Raw genomic sequence first — 20,291 nt, 5'->3', positions numbered from 1 at the left:
TGTTCAAATGAGACTTTACTATTGAGGCTTTGCCTGGTCACCCCATAGAAAATAACATGAAACTCCCCATGCGCCCCCACATTATTTGGTCATTTATTGTCCACAAGCTCCACCACGGTAGGGACTTAGAACTCACAAGCCACCAACAGTGCTCGGGATACATAACTGGTGTACTTAATAAGTGTTGAACAAATGCATAGGAGAAGAGTCCTTTTAGATGGAGCAAGGTGGGCTCTCAAAGGACACCATGGAAGGAGAATGGCATCCGGGCTGATCTGCAGGGAAAAGTATGACTTTTATAGACAGAAGAGGGAAGGGAAGGGCTTCTAGGTGAAAAGCATTGCAGGAGCAAAGGCAAAGAGGCGGGAAACTGCTGGTTGAGGACAGTGGTTGCAACGGATATCTTTGAGGACATCTGGAAAGAGCCACTGCGCTCCTGTCTTACAGGGGCGGTAGGCCACCGCGAGACGCTCGAACAGGTGGGCGGAGCCACCACTCCCCGCGAGGAGGTCGGCCAGGTGGGCGGGGCCGCGGGGCGGGGCGGCCGCTGCGCTAGAGTCAGGGCTCCGCCTACTGTGGCCCGGATCTCGCGCAGGCGTACTCGCGCTCGCCCCGGGTCCGGCTTGTGCGGCGGCTACAACCGCCTCGCTGTTCTCCTGGGTTTCCGATGAGGGACAGGCGGCGGGGGCGGCCCGGCCCTGCCGAAACCTGTCGCCGTCGCCCTGGAGCGGATGCTCTGGGGCAGAAATGCCGCCACCCAGTCGTTCCCTACTATGGCTTGGCCTGGTCCTGGGTGCTGTCTGTGCCTCCCACGGACCCGCGGCGCCAGGCAACGCCACAGGTGCGTCCTTCGTCCCCATTGCGCGGCTCCGTCTCTCGTCCCCTGGCTACGTTCCTCCTTAACTCCCTTGCTCCTTCTCTCCTACCATTCCGGTCCATCCTTCCTCCCCTCCCTCGTACGGACCATCGCTTCTCCTCTCCCTTCTACCCTCCCTCCCTTCTGCCCTCCCTCCCTGTTCTTTCTCTCCTTCCTTCCCTCCCTCTCATCCAGGCTTGAGGCCACAGCCAGAGCCTAACCTTGCCACCCAGGATTGGGGCTTCCACTGTGCGTCCGCTTCCACTCTCCCTGGCTTGGCTGGCTGGGCTGTCAAGGCTTCGGTGCCAGCCTTAGGCCTCTTGGTACCCTAGCATCTGCCACTGGTGGGGGTTAGGTGTCAGTCTAGGTGATCTCACTGCAGCCCCTCCCCCATGCAGATCCTCTGAATGTCCTTCTCATCATCGTGGATGATCTACGCCCCTCGCTGGGCTGTTACGGGAACAAGCTCATAAGGTCCCCAAACATCGACCAACTGGCCTCCCGCAGCCTTCTCTTCCAGAATGCCTTTGCCCAGGTATGTCTGGGCACCTCTGGGTGTGCCCCCCTCCCACTGTGCACTGAGGGTTGTGGGATGGCATCTCTTTATTAAAGGGGAAGGAACATGGTCTGGAAAATGGTGGTTGAGAAAACCTGGTTGTCCACTGGCAAGACATCTGGTTGCCTTCAAGGGGTACTTCTCCTGGGGTGGAGGGTGTGCCCTGGCCCTGTCGTGCTCAGGCCAGCCCTGCTCAGCTTTCTTCCCCACATTGGAGATTGCCTGGTGCTGAGAAGGAGGGGGTGCTGCCATGGTGGTCCCCACATTGGAGATTGCCTGGTGCTGAGAAGGAGGGGGTGCTGCCATGGTGGTCCTCCCCACTGTGCCCCCCAAGACCCTGCCTGTTCCAGGCCCCTGAGAGACGCCATCAGGCAGAAGGACACAGTCATCTGCTGGATGGAGGGGCTAAGGCCTTCCGCTCCTCTCGGTAAAGACTTCTTTCTGGCATAAGGCCCAAATCCAGCTTGTTGGCTTTGAGATCTGGATGACTCAGCCAACAAGCTGTTAGCTGAGGACCCGGGAGGTTGCCTAGTTACCTTTTAGCTGCCAGACGTTGTTTTCCTCTGAGGACGTGTCCTTCTGCTTCTGCTCCCTACCAGCAAGCTGTGTGCGCCCCGAGCCGCGTGTCCTTCCTCACTGGGAGGAGACCAGACACTACCCGCCTGTATGACTTCAACTCCTACTGGAGGGTGCACGCTGGAAACTTCTCCACCATCCCTCAGTACTTCAAGGAGAACGGCTACGTGACCATGTCGGTTGGAAAAGTCTTTCACCCTGGTACTGCTTGCCCTGCAGAGTCTGGGCTCTCTCTTCTTTTGTGCCTGGGGACTGGAGACCCCTCCTGGGATTGGAGCTCTCTCTGTAGAGGCCTTTTTGGGCTTTTTAGTCACTGACGTCTTTGTCCAAACTAGCACTTCTCACCTTGACTTTGTGTTCTCACCCAAAGTGAGAAATGGTAGAAGAGCTTTTTCTTCCTTTCGGATACTGGTGATGGGGGGAAGGAAGCGGGGGCCAGCTGCCCGTGAGTCCAGCTCTGCACCTGACCCCCTGTACCCCGGGCTCCCTAGCAGTAAAGTAAGATAAGGGCAGCTCTGTTGACTTGCCCAGTGAAGAGGCTGCAGTTTTGTGGGGGTTGTCTGCCTACTGTCTGTGAGTTAGGTCAGAAAGAGGAGAGTGAGCTGGTACCAGGGTCTCTGACCTTCAACACTACCGGGTAACTGGCTCTCTTTAATGCCAAAATGAGAAGGATGAAGCACATACTTTAATTTTTTTTTTTTTTTACCTTGAAGTAATTCATGGTTATTTTGCAAAAAATTGGGTGGAAAAGAAGGAAAGTATAAACTACTGCTGCTGCTACTGCTAAGTCACTTCAGTCGTGTCTGACTCTGTGCGAACCCATAGACGGCAGCCCACCAGGCTCCCCTGTCTCTGGGATTCTCCAGGCAAGAGTACTGGAGTGGGGTGCCATTGCCTTCTCTGAGTATAAACTAAAGAGTATAAATTACCTGTACTTGTGGCACATGGAGAAGAGCTGTATTTTGATGACTGCATTATTTTTCTGATTTGAGATTTGCCTGTATTGTACAGTTATATACTGTGAGTGTTTTAAGCACAAGCATTTCCCCACGTAGTGACTCTTGACGCCATCGTTTTTAATGGCAGCACGATGGTAACAGAGACATGAACAGTAGTTTAGTCCTTGTTTTCAGGCTGTCTCACTTCCGCCTTCCATGGGATGGGCATCTCTGGAGGCAGAGTGAACTGCTGATGAGCAGTAGCACTGGGGTGCGGGCCCCTGGCTTCCAGTCCCAGCTCTGCCTCTGCTTTGTTGTTGTTCCCTCATCCAGTCGGGTCCAGATCTTTGTGACCCCATGGACTGCAGCACGCGGGGCTCACCAATGTGAGCCAACGTGCATCACCAACTCCCGGAGCTTGCTCAAGCTCATGTCCATTGAATCGGTGCTGCCATCCAACCATCTCATCCTCTGTCGTCCCCTTCTCCTCCTGCCCCCAGTCCTGCCACTGCTTAGCTGTGCAGCTGACCTCGGGCAAATCTTCATCATCTTTGATTCTCCCATTCTTCCTCTGGGAAGCTGGAGTGGCAGCTGCCTTGATTCCCTTCCCAGGGAAGCATGTGGGTGCATTGTGAGCCCAAGCTCCGTCTCCAACGGAGCACTTATCAGGAGGGGCTGCAAAGTTGGGCCCAGTTTTGAAGGCGGATCTGCCAGGAGTCATGTTGCGTGGCCAAAAGGCTGGCAGCACTAGAACTTTCTGCTCCCATCTTGACACCTTCACCTGAGCACCACTGGAGGGAGAGCCAGGGAAAGGAGACACAGTGGAGGGGAGATGGTGCTTCAGGAAGGGGGCCTCCTTCCTCCCAAGAATGAGCTCATGGAATTGTCTTAGTGGGGACGACAAATGCTGCACTGCAGCCCTTGTGGAGATACATTTTTCAAGAGGGTCTTTGTTCTCAAGAACCAGTTCTGTCAGTGGGAGGCCTGCCCGAGGCTGACTTGGCCTCCTTGACTGAGTGCCTGGCCACCGCCCTGATCCTCTGGCAGGCTGGGGGCAGGGTTTTCTCATGGGTGTGACTTCCCCAGGGAAGAAGCTAAGGCTGAGTAGGTCAGGTCCCTTGCCCAAGGTTGCATGGGCACGGAGGCCAGTGCTGGGGTTTGGAGCAGGTCTGAGCCACGTCTTGGCGCCTGTGGTGTTGAGAAGCCCTCTGCCTGCTGCCCCTTTGCCTCAGGCCCACCTTGCCCAGCTCGTCATGGCAGTCCCCTTGTGTGTCCGTGCTGCCCTCTCACCTCCTCCCCGCTGAGCCATGCAGGCTTTCCCTCCCTCCCTCCCTCCAGGGCCCTCACTGCGCCCCCTGCCTGGACCCATGTCCCCTCTGTGCCCAGGGCTCCCCGCTTCCACAGTGCTTCTCCTCCCCAGATGCCTGCTGTCCTTCCTGGGTGTTGCACGTTGTTATCTTGTTTTCCCAAATAGACTGTGGACTACTGAGCTTGGGTGGGTTTCTGCGTCATGAACGAGCACTGGACCTGACGTCCTAAGGCAGGGGTTCAAGTCCCATTCCCCTCGCTTCCTGTCTGGTTGGCATCCAACAAGGTACCCCTTTCGTGGAACCTCCCCTGGCCTAGCCATCCCTGGTTGTGCCCGTGCCTCTGCTGCCTTCCTCGTCGGGTGGGGAGAGGTGCCAGCGAGGGCTCATCGGGGCCAGGTCCAGTGCTCAGCGCTCAGGAAGAAGCCTAGAGGGACAGCTCTTGTGGAGACTTCTTGTCATCTGGCCTAGCTGCTGATCTTATAGATAAGGAGACTGAGGCCAGAAGAAGGGTTTGGCCCTTCCCCAGTTGTGTGCAAAGTGTACATTTTGGGTGGGGAGGGCATTGAGGGACTCGCTATGCTATATTTAATGACTTTTCCTTTTCCCCCCAAGGCATATCTTCCAATCATAGTGATGATTCTCCATATAGCTGGTCTGTTCCACCTTATCATCCCTCCTCTGAAAAGTATGAAAACACCAAGGTGAGGCTCTGAAAGGGGTACTGTTCTGAAGAGGAACCTCTTGTTCTCTGTCTAACAAATTAAAGTCAACTATTGCATGTATTCTATGTTCTTTCTAGCTGGTTCTATGGTGAGCTTTGTGGCTTTGGTTTGTGATCATGAATTGACAGAGACAAGTGTTAGGATCTTTAGCATTAGGTCCAGTGGAGAGGTGGCTGAGTTTTTAGAAGCTGGCTGGGATGTGTCGCTCTAGAAGCTTCTGCTCTAATGTGTAAGACTTATTTAATGGCTCTTTTGTGTTCCTGGATAAAGCTCTGTGCAGAGGGTTAGAGGAGACATGGAAGGGAGAAGACAGACCTGTGCTCTGAGCGCCTCAGCCCAGATGGGGAGAAAGGCTTTCCAACTGTCTGTCTCTCTGTCTTGGGCCTAATGGATGTGTTCTGGTGCTGAGACCTTTGATAGGGGCTTTAAAGTTTTAGAGCATTATGAAAAAAAGGACTCTATAAGCTAACTTAATGATGGTTCAGAGGAATACCCCCAATGTATAAATGCAACTAAAATTCACATTTAAGGAATTCAGAACACCAGCTAGAGCACTGAGAAATTACATGTTTCTCGGAGGTTTTTAGAGCCACCATGTGGGAGAAGGGTGTGGATTGGGGGAGATTGGTGGGGTGCAGAAGAATTTTCTAAATTTGTGGCAATTTTCGTTTCAGAATACAGTGAAAGCCAGAGGGCTCTGACCTTTGGCTAGTGGCTTGAGTGTTAACAGAATGAGGTTGGAAGACTGCATCTCAAGCCTTCTATTCCCTGAGATCATCTCCCTACTTTTAGTGGCCTCACAAATGCCAGGTCCCTGAAGCCATCCCTCATGTCATTCTCAAAGCGATGAGTCTGACTGCACCGCATCCCCAGGGGTGCTGGGGACCATGTGAGCAAGGCAGCTGAGTGGGTGCTGAGAGGCAGGTGCTGGCTTCCTGGCAGGGCGGCGTGGGCAAGGCAGGTCTCTGAAAGGATGCTCCCCAGCGAGATATGGCAGCAGCTGCCACTGCCTCTGCGTGTTTGTGAGGCAGAAACCATGGTCCAAACTGAAATTGGCCTCGTGGCTGACGTGTCCACTTTAGGAAATGAAGCATTAGGTTCAGTTCCATCCTGTGCATGATATACATGAGGACCTTGAAATTCTACTGACTATCACTTTATCCAGTTAACTGCAGCCCTGTCACTTAGAAGCTTTAGTCTGGCTTTGAAATTGAAAACATTTTTTTTTCATTTCCCTAATGACATTAAGTATCTCTACATGTAATTATTGGCCATCTGTCTATCTTTGGGGAAATATGTATTCAAGTCCTTTGTCTATTTCTTTTTTTGTTGAGTTGGAGACAGCTATTTTTTTTAATCATTAGTTTACTTGGGTTTCCTTTAATTAATTATGACATAGAGGCAGAAGATACACAACAGGAAGCTAAGTGCTGGTGGACTTCTGGCCTCTGTCTGGAAAACAAGAAACACTTCTGTGTTTCGGTACTGCTTCCTGTGTGCCTGTCTAGTCTGGATGACTAATACTTAATGTTCTGGAGGTGAAAAAGCTGAATTGGTTGTGTGAAACTCTCATGGCTTCTGTTTCTTGCATTTAAAAAGCTGATTTTATATGTTTTGTTTTGAAAGACCTGTAGGGGACCGGATGGAGAACTCCATGCCAACCTGCTGTGCCCCGTGGATGTGGTGGATGTGCCTGAGGGCACCCTGCCTGATAAGCAGAGCACTGAGCAAGCTATACAGTTGTTGGGAAAGATGAAAACATCGGCCAGTCCTTTCTTCCTGGCTGTGGGGTACCATAAGCCACACATCCCCTTCAGATACCCCAAGGTGAAGAGCTGGCTGAGGGCTGATCCAGCACAGCTGTGATAGCTGGGTCATCATAAAAGAGGCCACATCTGGCTGTCCCCAGTCACCAGGGCTGCCTGATGACACTGGTGTACTCAGTGGTGGGATGCTGGGTTTCAGAGGTCAAGCGTAAGAAGTAAACTTAGGATAGTAATCTAGTTGGAAACGCTGGGTTTTCTACTTCCTCCACTGGAGGGTTTTTTTCCTTGGATACAGTGAGTCGTGTAGTGGTGGATGGTGAAATCATCATGGAGAAGGGTGGTAGAGCTGGCCACCCTAGCTCGCGGTAAGCGATGGTCCTTGAGACACCCCTCCAGGGGCTATGCAACCCTAGTCAACTTAACTGCCTTTCCCCCGAGCTTTGAAACACAGGGCCCTGTATGGCTTGTTCGAGCCTCAAATCCTGTGCTTACATGCATATTATTTAGAGTATGTAGTCACTTGTTTTGCAGAATATTTTTCACTTTTCCCTATCATGTTTTCCCCGGGCCTAAGCAGCCCATCCTTTTGGTTTCACAAAGCATGCCCATCGTTAGCGATGGGAGTGGAGACCAGAGGCTGCTCTCTGATGCTGTGGTTGTCTGCCTTTGGCCCAGGGCATCAGGCCTTCCTCGCAGGACCTGTCAGCCCCCTTGCCAGAGGGGGACTCACTTCTGTGTCCCATGCAGAAGGAGTTAGCCTACCCCTGGGCCTGCTCATGAGGTTGGACCTTGGCCCAGCTTTGGGGAACCTGGCTCCTGGGAGTGAGTGTTCTCCCCTCTCCCAGAACTGCCGAGTTGCTACCTAGGCCTGGACTGTCCACAGAAACCCCTGCTTTCCTGCCTCAAGTCTGGGATTTTGATCTGTGCAGGCAGAGGGTACCTGGGTGACCAGCCTCATCAAGGCCTTGGGCCCTGAGGCTTTCATGAGCCTCCGCTTCCCAGCTGGCAGTGTGGCATAAATGTCAAACAACTTATTGCTGGGGGAATGACTCACATCCTGTGTGACTGCACTGGGGCTGTTCCTGGTGTCCCCCAGACTGTCCCTTTTGCTGTGTCTCGTATGCTTTCACTGTTATAATCATAGCCTGTGAGCTCTCCAGTGACTGTCTGAACACGAGAGTGGTTCGAGGAGCTGGCAACACCTCTCCACATGTTTTCTAGTTGGCGGGGAGGTGGTGACAGAAATAGGAAGGCATCAGTCCCTATGAGGGAAGAGAGCTGTCGCTGATTGGTTTGCAGGAAACCAGTTGAGTGATTTCATTAGCACTGGCGTCTCATGACAGTGACTTTCAGAGGGGGAGACACCTGTGTCAGTGCATCACAGATTGAGAGAAGAGGTCCAGCATGTGTCTTTGCCAGAAGAGTGACATCCTGGTGGCTATGTGTGCTTCTCCCCCAAGGAATTTCAGAAGCTGTATCCCTTGGAGAATGTCAGCCTGGCTCCTGACCCCCAGGTCCCCGCTGGCCTTCCTCTGGTGGCTTACAACCCCTGGATGGACCTCAGGCAGCGGGAAGACGTCCAAGCCTTAAATCTCAGTGTGCCCTATGGCCCAATTCCTGCTGACTTTCAGGTACCAAGTTTCTATGTGTGAGGCATCCTGTGGAGCACAGGGGTCGGGGGTGGATGTGCTGGGTGGATCGAGAAATCTCCCCTTCAGCATCCCCATTCCAAAGAAGGGGATTTTCAGGAGACTTGGGAACTCACTGGCTGGGGCCCCAGGGTGGAGATGAGGCCTGGGTGACCCTCACTGATGGGAGATGATGTTGAATCCAGGTGACACTGTCAGGTGGAGGGTGGTTGGTGACTCCTGTGCCAGCTGAAACTCTGGGTTTGCTGGTCCTGGTGAGTCCCCTCTGTGGGAAAGCTGACACGTGCACCTTTTGGTGTCAGGAGGTGGCTTAGTGAGTGGGGCCTTGGTGCAGAGCGTGCGGGGCACATACATGGCCAGTGCTGTCCAGCTGCTGTGTCTGGGGTCAGTTTGTCATGATGTGGGGGTAGAGCAATTCCAGAGTTGGAATCCTTGTGCTGACTTGCCAGCCCCCTTCCCTGAAGTGCAAAGCAGATGTTGAGGACACTCTTTCTGGAATATTCCATATGTGGCCCTGCCCTTCTGTTACCACATGAACACTCCAACCGGGCCCTCTACATGGGAAGGCAAACAACAGTGTTTTCACACTGTCTTCCTGTTGGAATCGCCAGGTGTGCTTTGTGGGAAATGCAGGTTCTCAGACTCCACTCCCAGCTTTGAGCTTTCTGAGTCAAAGTGGGGCCAGGACACCATGCAGCCCACAAGTCTTCATGGGGATACTGATGCAGGCGGCCCAGGGAGACACTGAAAACACGATCTCCTTCCTTCCCGTGAAAAAGGCAGGGGCAGAGTCAGGCAGGGTGCACTGTAGGCAGCTTGTTGGAGAGAATGTGGCTATGATCTCCTGCCAGGTGACAAACAGCCCAGAGGAGAGGCCTGCTCATGGCCACCCTTAGGGTTGAGTTGTATCCCTCAGGAAGATCTGTGACAGTCCTGACCCCCAGGGCTTCACATTGTGACCTTGTTTGGAAAATGTGACATGAGTGAGCTCATGCTGCCATAAGCCGGGCCCACATCCACTGTGACTGGGGTTCTCATGAGAAGAGAGAGACAGCAGAAGGACTCCACGGGTGGCTAGGGCAGAGGCTGGAGCCCTAGAGATTGCAGCCACCACCCTAAACTAAAACATCCTTCTCCTAGAGCCTTCAGAGAGAGTCCAGCCCTTCCTACACGTTCAGTTTAGACTGCTGGCCTTCACAACTGGGAGACAATCCATTTCTGTTGTTTTAAGCCACCAAGTATGTCATACTTTGTTAGAGCAGCCCAGGATATGAGTACAGCTTTATGGCATCTTTGGCGTGACTCTCAGAGTTTGGGACGGTAATGCGTCTGCCTACAATGTGGGAGACCTGGGTTCAATCCCTGGGTTGGGACGATCCCCTGGAGAAGGAAATGGCAGCCCACTCCAGTATTCATGCCTGGAAAATCCCATGGACTGAGGAGCCTGATGGGCTATAGTCCATGGGGTCACAAAGAGTCAGACACGACTGAGCGACCTCACTTCACTTCTCTTCAGAGTTTGGGAGGCTGAGGGGTCAGTTTCTGTGTACATGGTCATCTCCTGAGACTCATAAGGATATGTGAAGGAGACAGAAAAGAATAGTAAGAGGCATATCCATCCAGTGTGATCTGTGCCCAAAAGTGAAAACTGATTTGCCGATTTGCCTCAAAAGTGGGAATTTGGCTGTGGCTGTGGAAGGCACTAGTGATGAAGAACCTGCCTGCCAATACAGGAGACGTAAGAGATGCAGTTTCAATCCCTGGGTCAGGAAGATCCCCTGGAGAAGGGAAATGGCAACCCACTCCAGTATTCTTGCCTGGAGAATCCATGGACAGAGGAGCCTGGAGGGTTACATTCCATGGGGTCACAAAGAGTCAGACACGACTGAGCAACTTAGCACACACACACGTGGAGGCGAGGGTATGGGGAGGGAATGAGTGTTCTGTTCTTGTTGAAAATGTCGCCAAGGGTGCCAAAGGGCTGGGGCTCAGGAGGGGCGCTCAAACAAGCACTGTATCTGGGTATGCCATGCACATTAAATTGTAGTCACTTGCATTACTAATTTTATCTGCAGCGGAAAATCCGCCAGAGCTACTTTGCCTGTGTATCCTATTTGGATACACAGGTCGGCCGCCTCTTGAGTACTCTGGACGACCTTCAGCTGGCCAGCAGCACGATCGTGGCACTTACCTCAGATCATGGTAAGTGTTTTGAATGGCCTTGGTGAGTCACTCAAAGCATCTGAACTTGTCTGTGAAAACTTCCCTAACTTGCGTGAAATAGGTGTGTATTCTCTTCTGTGAATCAGGAGTGCCCTGAGTCTGCAGTCTTGGCTGCTTTTGTGTCCACCTTGTTAGACCCAAGACTTCTCTCCATGGAGGCCAGGCCTCTTTTGAGTCAAAGAAATATCTTGGCTGGTGGAGGTGGGTGGGCGGGATGGACCTCATACTAACTTTTCTTTCTTGGTGAACTCAGCAGGAGCCCCCATTTCTCACCAAGAGAGTTGGAAGACTCTTGGTTTGTCTGAGGAGGGTGCAGAACAGTGCTGACAGAGCCCAACATGGCCTTCAGACCTGACCCCTGCTGTCCTCTCTGCTGGGATCCTAGGGCTCACTACTCTGGGTCTCTAAGGAAGTTTCCCACATGTTCCAATAATGAAAATATCTTTTTAAAAGAATTCTTTTCTGGGATGTGTTTGGGGCCAGTGAGCCCCTTTCCCCATGTCCCTGTGCCTCAGTTATCTACTCACAGCAGTCTTGTTGGTCTCATCCTCACGCACACCCCCATCCCCAAATTGTTTTGAAGCCAGGCTCAGGTAGTTCAGTTTTCTAAATAGTACCTCTAATAAATTTGGCTCTTTTGAAGTTTGACTGTACTACCATTGTCCTACTTAGAAACAGGAAAATAATTCTCTAATATTGTCAGATATGAAGTGGGACAACTTTAGATCATAGCATGTGTTCATTGTGATGAGAAAGAAGCACGCAGAGCACACTGCCCTTTATCCCACTTGCCCAGAGCTAACTGGTGCTGACAGATAGGCATCCATCCTTCAGTCGTGCATAAACAGTGGACTCGATGACATGAGTGTGTGTGCATAATGTATAGCCGTAAAACATGGCAAGATCAATAGTGCTTGTGTCCTGTTTAGTTCCCTGGTTTGTTTTTTCCACTTAATGTCATAGACAGTTCTCTGTGTCATTTCTCACAAGCCTACCTTACGCCTTACAAAGACCCATATTATTTTGTTAAGTATGAAGGTGTCATAAGTTTTCACTGTTTCCATAATGATCTGCCATCAGATTATTCCCACTTCTTAGTGCCCAGTTTCCTCCTCCAGTGCTACCCTGGCCCCTGCAGCCCTGTGAAGGCCAGGCAGCTGGAAGCTAGCTTCTGCTCTGAGGCAGTTGCACTTGATGACAAATGGCCCTTCCTAAAGGGCCCTCCTGGGACTGCCTGCATCTGAACCACAGAAGCCTTCTTGAACCTGTACATGGCAACTTGATGTGATTTTGTTTATTTTTTAATATGAAATACTTAATGCACAGTCTCTTTCTTTTATATTTTTTATATCAAAAAGGGCACTCAAAGTGATTGGAAATTGCCAACTTGGGGTATTCAAGCTGTCTTTTACAAGAGGTATTTTAAAGGAGACTTAGGAATTGTTTTTAAATCAAGGTTAAGCATGTGCAACCAGAAGTTATTTTCTTTGGTCTGTGGTATTTCGTAAAAATTGAAAAAGATATGCATGTCTTTTTAAATGTGAGAAACTGTGCCCCAGTCTCCCAGATCTTGTTTTTGTGGTACACACTCACAAGTGCAGACCTGAGCTTGTGTGATTTGAGTCACAATGACTCTACCTCCTACCTGTCTGTGTGGTAATTCTAGCAGAATTTCTTCTAGATGCGGAGTTTTTGCTTCCTCTGGCTTTTACAACAGGGAATGAAATGGTGTCTAACTGAAGTGAGCAAGCCGTGAGGTGCTGATTCATGTTCTGTCATGCTCTGATTTTTATGACCAGGATGGGCTCTGGGTGAACATGGAGAATGGGCGAAATACAGTAATTTTGACGTCACTACGCGAGTACCTCTGATGTTCTATGTTCCTGGAAGGACGGCCCCGCTTCCGGTGGAAGGCGAGAAGTTTTTCCCTTACCTTGACCCTTTTGATTCCATCTCAGAAGTGCCAGAGCCAGGTATGGAAATACAGAAGTGATGCTACTTGACAGCAGGGATGCCTTTAGTTTGTACAGAAACCCCCTCACCACCCAGCACAGGCCTTTCTACCTAGGGCAGGGGAGCGGCAGCGCCAGAGTTGATGAGGGTGGTCCCTGTCCATGAGGGGCTTGGAAGGGGGAGGGGCAGAGCAGGGGCCATCCCAAGATGGGGAGAGCCATTATGAAGGTGACAGGTGTGTGCTCTGAGCTCAAGGCAGGAGGCAGGGGCTTCCCCCCTACAGGTGAGCAGAAGTTCATTACCCATGTCCTACTGGCCGGGACTCAGCCCTCTGCAAGGGGACGATAGCCACCTCAGCTCCTCTATCTGGTGTGGCGCCAGGTCTGTCCCATCAGTGGCTCTTGTTTAAATTTTTCTTGATTCTAGCCCATCATTCTGGCCTTTCTGGATCTTTCCAAGTTTGCTCTCTACTGCCCAGTTTTTTTCCGAACCTTTGATTTCTGTGTGCTGCATGCACTGTCTTCTTTCATGTCATTGATAAAAATGTTAACCAGTTTGAAGACATGACCATAGCCCTTTATTTGCTGGGAGAAATCTTCTGACAGGTTGAGAATCCTTTTTGAAACTTCAGAGGGGAGGTGTTGAGCAGCTTATAATTGATGTTGCTGCACCGTCATCCCATTTCTTTTCAAGTTTTCTCTCAAGCCTGTATATCTTCTTTGATCTTTGGACTTGGATTTCCAACTGCCAGCATAACATGCCCAAAGCTGAATATTTGATCTTTGACTTTAAGCCTTTGACACTCTTCCCCTTCTCAGGAAATGGCAGTGGTTGCCCAGGCCAGAAAACCATGCTGATAGTGGCCCATCTTTTCTCTTATGGTCTGTGCGCGATGAGCAGTCTTTCAGCACTCCTGCCACTCTTCATTCAGAATCTGTCTACACCATTTCTCCCACTTACTGCCACCATCATGCACCACACTGCCACCTTCTCTTGGTAAAACCTCCTGGCTTGTGCCCTTGATCCCTAGAGTTTTTCTTCAGTGAGCCTGATGTTAACAGCTTCAGTGAGCCTGTTAAATCCCAAGAAGGTGGTTTCAGAACCCTGCTCTGGGGCCTCCTACACGCCTGTCTCAACTCTGAGTGAAAAGTTATTACAGTGGCCGGCTGCCACCTGGGCCCCTCGTATCTCCCTGAACTCACGTTTTTCAAGTATCCAGGGCAGCTATATTGTACAATGTTCCGCAGTCTGGGTTTGTCTGACTGCTTCCTGAGAGCTAGATTCAGGGTAAACCCTTTGGACACATGCTGCACCCTGTGAGGTTGTGGGTTCCACCTGTATACCATTGGGGACACTTGATGGTGGCCTGTGCCATTATTAGTGATGTCAAGCTGGACTGTCTGGTTAAGGTGGTTGTGTTAGACAGGCCTTACCATTGTAAAGGTACCTTTTAAAAAATATTCTTTACCTTTATTTTTATTTTGCTTACAAACCCAATGTGTTGGAAATAAAATTGAGCCATATAAAGCAAACTCTTAAAGATCCAGAAAGGCTAGAGTTATAGCCCAGAGTCACAGTAAATTTTAACAGGAATCACAATAAAGTGCAGGATTTAGCCTTTAAAGATAAATCAACAACAATGAGATATCATTTCATACCTGTTAGAATGGCTTTTATCAAAGCAGACAGAAAACGGCAGCGCTGCCAAGGGTGTGGAGAAATAGGAGCCCTCAGGCCTTGCCAGTGGCAATGTGAAATGATTCAGTCCCTGTGTAAAAGTTTGGTGGGTCCTCAAAAAGTTAAACATAGAACGATTGCATGACTTGGCAGTTCCACTCTTAGGTATATATCCCGCAGAACTGAAACCAGGTACTCCAAGAAAACTATGTAGAAGAATGTTCATAGCATTATTAGTAGCCCAAAGGTGGGAGCAACCCAAGTGTCCATTGACAGATGAATGAATAAGCAAAACATGGCACATCCATACAGTGGGCTATCGTCCAGCCTTAAAAGGGAATGAAACTGACGTGTGCTATGACCCGGGTTGACTCCAAAGACATGATGCTAAGTGAAAGAAGCCAGGCACAAAAAGACAAACACTATGTGATTCCATGCCTGTGAGGTGCCTAGAGCAGTAGACACACAGAGACAGATAGTAGAAGGGTGGTGCCAGGAGCTGGAGGTGTCATTTCACAGGGACAGTTTCAGCTGTGCAAGGTGACGATAGTTCTGTGCTGGGTGGTGAGCATGGCTGTACAACAGTGGGAACGTCCTGAGTGCCCTTGACCTGGGCACAAAAACCTGGTCACAGCAGTAAATTTCATGTTGTTTGTATTTTACAACAATAAGAGAGAGATGGATGAGATGCAGATACCCAGAAAGGAGGGATTGGCCGGGTGATGCTGTGAGGCTGGGAACAGACTGTCCTCAACAGACTTTCCCCAGCAGTCTGGGCCTTGCCTGAATCACCAACACACTGGTGGGTCCTACATTTAAATCGTTTCTAAAAGTGCCAGCAAGCTGAGGGTACCTTCATTCTGCCGTGCTGTTGGGTGAGGACCTGAATTGGTTTTGTTCCTAAAGCTCTTGGGCTAAAAATAAATGCTGTAAAAGAACACAAGTCAGCATGTGGGGCTGTAACCTGCTCCATGGGATGGCTTCCTCTTTCAGGCCGGCAAACTGGGGACCTGGTGGAGCTGCTCTCTCTCTTCCCCACACTTGCTGGACTTGCGGGGCTCCGTGTCCCTCCACGCTGCCCCATCCCCTCGTTTCACATGGAGCTGTGCAGAGAAGGCCGGAACCTCCTGAAGCTCTTTGAAGGCCGTGGTGAGGAAGAGGAGCCCCACGTCCGTGGTAATCCCCGGGAGTTGATCGCCTATAGCCAGTATCCTCGGCCTGCAGACTCTCCTCAGTGGAATTCTGACAAGCCGAGCTTAGAAGATATAAAGGTCATGGGCTATTCCATACGCACGGTAGACTACAGGTATACTGTGTGGGTGGGCTTCAATCCCCAGGAGTTTCTGGCTAATTTTTCAGACATCCATGCAGGGGAACTATATTTTGTAGCTTCTGACCCTTTGCAGGATCACAATGTGTATAATGATTCCCAGGGTGGAACCCTTCCCCAATCATTCATGCCTTGAGTTCGCCAACCACAGAGATCATATATAATGCCAGTGAGAGAAGGAATTAGAGCTGGTTTTTCATGATTACTCATACTATCAGAATCAACCCCAGGGGCAGGGAGTTAAAACTGCATCAGCAATTTGGCCTAAGAATATGTAACAGCCGCAACTTTTGATTTTGTCATAATTGGGCTGAACCTTTTCTTTCTTTTTTATTTTCTTTTGGTAACAGTCATAGCTTATTTATTGAATGAATAAGCACAGAGTGAGCAAGTTGAAATTGTCATAGCTTCAGCTATCAAGAGCATAATAACTGAACATAGCACTGTACTCAAGAAATATAATACTTCAATTATTTGTGAAATGTAGTACATTTCAAAGTGTAACCACATGTCAAATTAGGTTTGACGCTATAATTCCTGGTTCTTTTGTTTATAATTTAATAATATATCTAATTTAGCCTGATATACTCAAAATATTATATCAACATGTACCCTAGGTTTTTTTTTAATGTAAACTTAATAATGCTAGATGCCAATACCTGAAAGTCTAGCTCTAACTTTTCCAAGATTGCAAATCTTCAAATCCAAAAATAAAATATGCATGAGGTGATTACTGTGGAATTTCTGTATCAAATAATAAATAATGCTAAGTAAACTAGAGGCATGCCATGTATGAGAAATTTAGTTAAAAATTTTCAGAGACTTTCTGGCACAGACAATACTTTGTTAGCAAGTAATATGACCCTTGATCACCACGGCCATCTTTAAAAGGCATCTTTATTCACAGTGGAAAATAGTTGAAGGCATAACTGCATCCCTGAATTGAGACATTCAAAACCATTAGCATTCTTCTTCTCTGGAGATTGTTGGTTGCAGACATGTATTTATCCAGTAGGCAGGAAGGAAATAGTCCACTGTTAGTTGCTATTACAAATAGCATTAATTTTAGTAAATTCTAAATTATTTTGAGAACTGTGAAAGCTATTCATTAATATCATATTAGGTGATTTCTAATTCCCCAGATGGTAGTTCTGTATTCACTAAATAAAGTTACCAGGAAAGGCAGGTAGTAGTAATAAGCTTAGCCTATGTCATCTTAAAAATAATGGAATATTCACAAGTCATGTTCACTACATGTTGATCAGTCATCAGTAGTCATCAGAAGAGTGAAGCACTCTGTTAATAAACATTAGTGTAGTCCTGTATCAAAGTAACTTCTTGTAATTCTTTATATGTGCTGCTTTGGTGTTTAAAAGGTAAATGTTTGTGAACCAAAATACAGCAAATTAATTTACTGCACTGTATTACATTGTAACCAAAAAGGCAAGATATTATAAGATTACTTCAAATCAGTAAAATTTCAAATACAGATTTTTGTTTTTACTAAGCCTACAGTGGAGGCGTATATGGTGACACAACAGTCTTCTAATTGATTCAGTGACTTCATGTTCTGCCAACAGTTTGTACTTGCGGAGTGAAGGGCCCTGTTCCTCTCTGCTGATCCCATCTCTTCTGGAAGCCTCCGCTTTTGTGGATGGTGTCCGTCAGCCTTTTCTTTTTCCTTCTCCATCCTCTCTATTGCTCACATCACTTCGATGAACAATTTTACAATCCAGTCCAGTTTCTCGTGATGTCTTTTCAGGGTATTTAGCTTTATCTCCTTCTTTACAGTTATAAAGCTTCTATTTCGAATTCCTGGTTGACTGTCATCTGTACACTTCATCGTTTTTTCTCTTTATTTCTTGAAGCACATTTTAGTATCAGAAAATCTCCAAATTGTCCTCTTGCTGAAGTTGTAAGCTGAACTGTGCTGAAAAGAGCATAGTGACTCGCATTCTGGCTGTCTCTCACCTGGGTGGCAAAAGCCACTGCTGGATCTGCTTGGGGGCATTTTGCATGTAGATCTGACTCTGCAGGAAGAGCTTCTGTCTTCTCTCTTCTTGGTGAGGGCGCAGACTCAGAATGCTTCTTCTCTCCTTAGGTCTTAGCTTTCCTTGGCCTCCCTTTACAAATGTCTCCTTTTAGAAACTCGGCTGCATTTCACATACAGGGGCATGCTCTTCTAAATCAGCTCACAGGTGACGGTTGCTTTTTGTGTTTTTGACACTCATGCCAGGGTGGAGCCACTTGTGCACGTCTCCAGCATTCATCGAGACAAGCAGCTGCTCTCTGGTTTTCACAAATCAAAGCTGACCACATTCCTTATCTTGACCATGCTTAGGGAAACCACATATTTGTTGCATCATGTAACTTTTCTCCAATCCTGCTGAACTGGACACATATGAATGGTTCTCTAGTCATTCTTTGTAGAAATCTCTATTTCACTTGAGCCAGGGAGTCTTTCATGCAGTTTACTTGAAATCCAGACCAGTGATTTCAGAAATCTTGAGTGGCCCTAATTCAGAGGCTCAGATACATGAGGGGGCAGCTTCTGCTTCAGGGTGTCTGGGCGGGGGTCTGAGAGCCTGCACTTCTGACCCTTCTCCTCCAATGAGTGCCCTTTGAGAACTATTGCCATGTGTGTGCTGACCAGTAGCCACTAGGCCCCAGTGACTTTAAATTTCAATGAATGAAATTACAACCAACATTTTAAAGGCAGAATTTCTATTGCACTTGCCCTATTTCAAGTGCTCAAGAGCTAGTGTGGGTAGGGCACTGGGGCACTGTATCAGACAGATGCTATAGCCTTTCCATGTGGCAGAAAGTGAAATGAACAGAGCTGTCCTAGGTTAACTCTGAACTGGTTGACTTGATCCGCCTAGCTGTTGACAGGTTCCTCCCATGGGCTGATTGTCTCCTGTTTGCCTGCAAAAGCTTGTCCAGCGAGGAGCCACGTGTGTTTGGTATAAATGCAGAGCAGGGAGTTCCCTCTGCCAACTGATCTCTTCCTCTCCACTACCATCGCTATCGCCCCAGCCCTTCCCTCCTCCTTCCCAAGTAGTTTACCTCCCCCCCTCTTTCCTTCCCTGCTCCCCTCAAAATCCATGTGTCTTCCTGAAATCCCTCTTTGATCCTGCCCTTTGAGAACACCGTTAGTGCCTACTTCTGGGTCTACACAGACCTCCGCTGAGCAGTCAGAGTCTTCCCTGACTCCACAAAGCCCCTTTCCTTGGCTGGCCAGTCTGTGAGCTGGTGCCTGACTCTCCTTTGCCGATCCCTCCCTCCCGGCCCGCCCCTAGGTTCTTCCCTCCCCCCTTCACCATCCATCCATACGTAATCATCTGCCTCAGCCTGCTTCTATGCCTCCACTTCCAAGAGGGTGAGGACTCTGAACTCTCTCAACTGCATTCTTGGATGAGATGAACGTCACTGAAGAATCTTGTGGGCACCTTACTTTAATAAAAGGTTTTTTTTTCTGATTGTAAAATTAATATGTTAATTTTAGAAAAAAATGGAGAACAGAAATGTAATAAAAGGTGAGAAAACACATCAGTATTTTACACCAAGATAGTCACTAAATATCTTGCCTTTTTGGGGTATAAATTTTTTACACTGTTGTAATCATACCATGTCCTTTATCGTGCAGTTTTATATTCCTATTTTCCTATGTGGTTATTACAGATACTTTATATTGGTGGTAGTATATTGTGTTGTGTAGTTTTATCTTAATTTCCTAAACTTTCTTTCAGTTATTGGCAATTTAGTCAATTTTCAGATTTTCAGTATTGTAAATAATGTTGTGATAAGCAACTTTGTGAATAAAATGTTTTTGTGTGTTTCACATTAATCCCTTAGGATGGGAGCTTAAGTGCCAAGTTGCTGAAAGCATCTCCATTTTAGTCCTTTCCTGCTCCCTTACGATAGTAAAACTGAAAATAAAGCAAACAAGCATAAAGATAATACGGACCATAAAAACAAACAGAAAAACTCACCCTCCCAATAATAGCTGAAAGTACAATCCTATTTGAGCTTTGAATTATTTGCTTATTAATGGCCTTGATCATTGTTCTCTGTGTACATTTGTTGGGCATTTGTATATCTCATGTGAGTTTGCCTTTAAATTTCGGGTTTTGCTTTCTTAAGTAATCAAACAAATTGCTCTTTTCCTATGTGATTTCTTCCTTGTCTTTCCCTATTAAATATGAGACCCATCCCAATCTAGAGATTTAATAAATATTCATATTCCTCTCCTTTTCTTGTGGTTGATTTTTATACTTAATTTACCCTGTCTCTCCATCCCATGATCAGAAGAGTATATATGCTCATTTTGTAAAATTGGGAAGGCATGGGAAATGGTGAGGATGACCAGTAGCCACCTCCGACACCTGGACACCTACCACATTAAATCCTGTGTTCAGGTGTTTTGGTCTAAGGTAACGTTATCCTGCTTTTTCACATTGCCAGCAGTTCTTGGTTACAGTTGTCATGACTGCACCACCCTTCCTACATTAATCTTTTTTTTTTTTTGACAGAAATTCTCAATTTCTGTATGCTTGAAAAAACTGTAGTAAAATGCATATAATGTCCGATTTACCATCTCACACATTATTAAGTGCACACACTGTGGATTAAGGACAGTCAGTGTTATGCCGCTGTTACCAGCATCCATCCTCAGAACTCTTCCTCTTGCAAAAGTGAAACTGTCCCCATCCAACAGTTACTCCCCATTCTTTCC

The 20,291-nt window shown here is 48.2% G+C and overlaps 1 protein-coding gene across 1 annotated transcript; it reads left to right on the top strand.

Moving 5' to 3' along the window:
- Positions 1–587: 587 nt before the first annotated feature.
- Positions 588–19,810, top strand: IDS (iduronate 2-sulfatase). Its single transcript, XM_013976313.2, has 9 exons — positions 588–841; positions 1,255–1,391; positions 2,012–2,189; positions 4,849–4,937; positions 6,585–6,785; positions 8,185–8,355; positions 10,449–10,575; positions 12,396–12,569; positions 15,220–19,810. Exons 1-9 carry the CDS (start codon positions 748–750, stop codon positions 15,690–15,692), a joined length of 1,644 nt encoding a protein of 547 aa, XP_013831767.2. The 5' UTR covers positions 588–747; the 3' UTR covers positions 15,693–19,810.
- Positions 19,811–20,291: the final 481 nt, after the last annotated feature.

This window comes from Capra hircus, unplaced genomic scaffold, assembly GCF_001704415.2.
Source record: "Capra hircus breed San Clemente unplaced genomic scaffold, ASM170441v1, whole genome shotgun sequence".
Classification (NCBI taxonomy): domain Eukaryota; kingdom Metazoa; phylum Chordata; class Mammalia; order Artiodactyla; family Bovidae; genus Capra; species Capra hircus.
Note: the sequence above shows the minus strand (reverse complement) of the source record. Positions and strands in the feature narration are given on the sequence as shown.

Excerpts from the sequence above, each read along its gene's own strand:
- IDS (XM_013976313.2), top strand. The coding sequence starts at position 748 with ATGCCGCCACCCAGTCGTTCCCTACTATGGCTTGGCCTGGTCCTGGGT. Across the intron at positions 10,576-12,395 it reads GGCACTTACCTCAGATCATG|GATGGGCTCTGGGTGAACAT; the intron begins GTAAGTGTTTTG and ends TTTTATGACCAG. Across the intron at positions 12,570-15,219 it reads CTCAGAAGTGCCAGAGCCAG|GCCGGCAAACTGGGGACCTG; the intron begins GTATGGAAATAC and ends TTCCTCTTTCAG.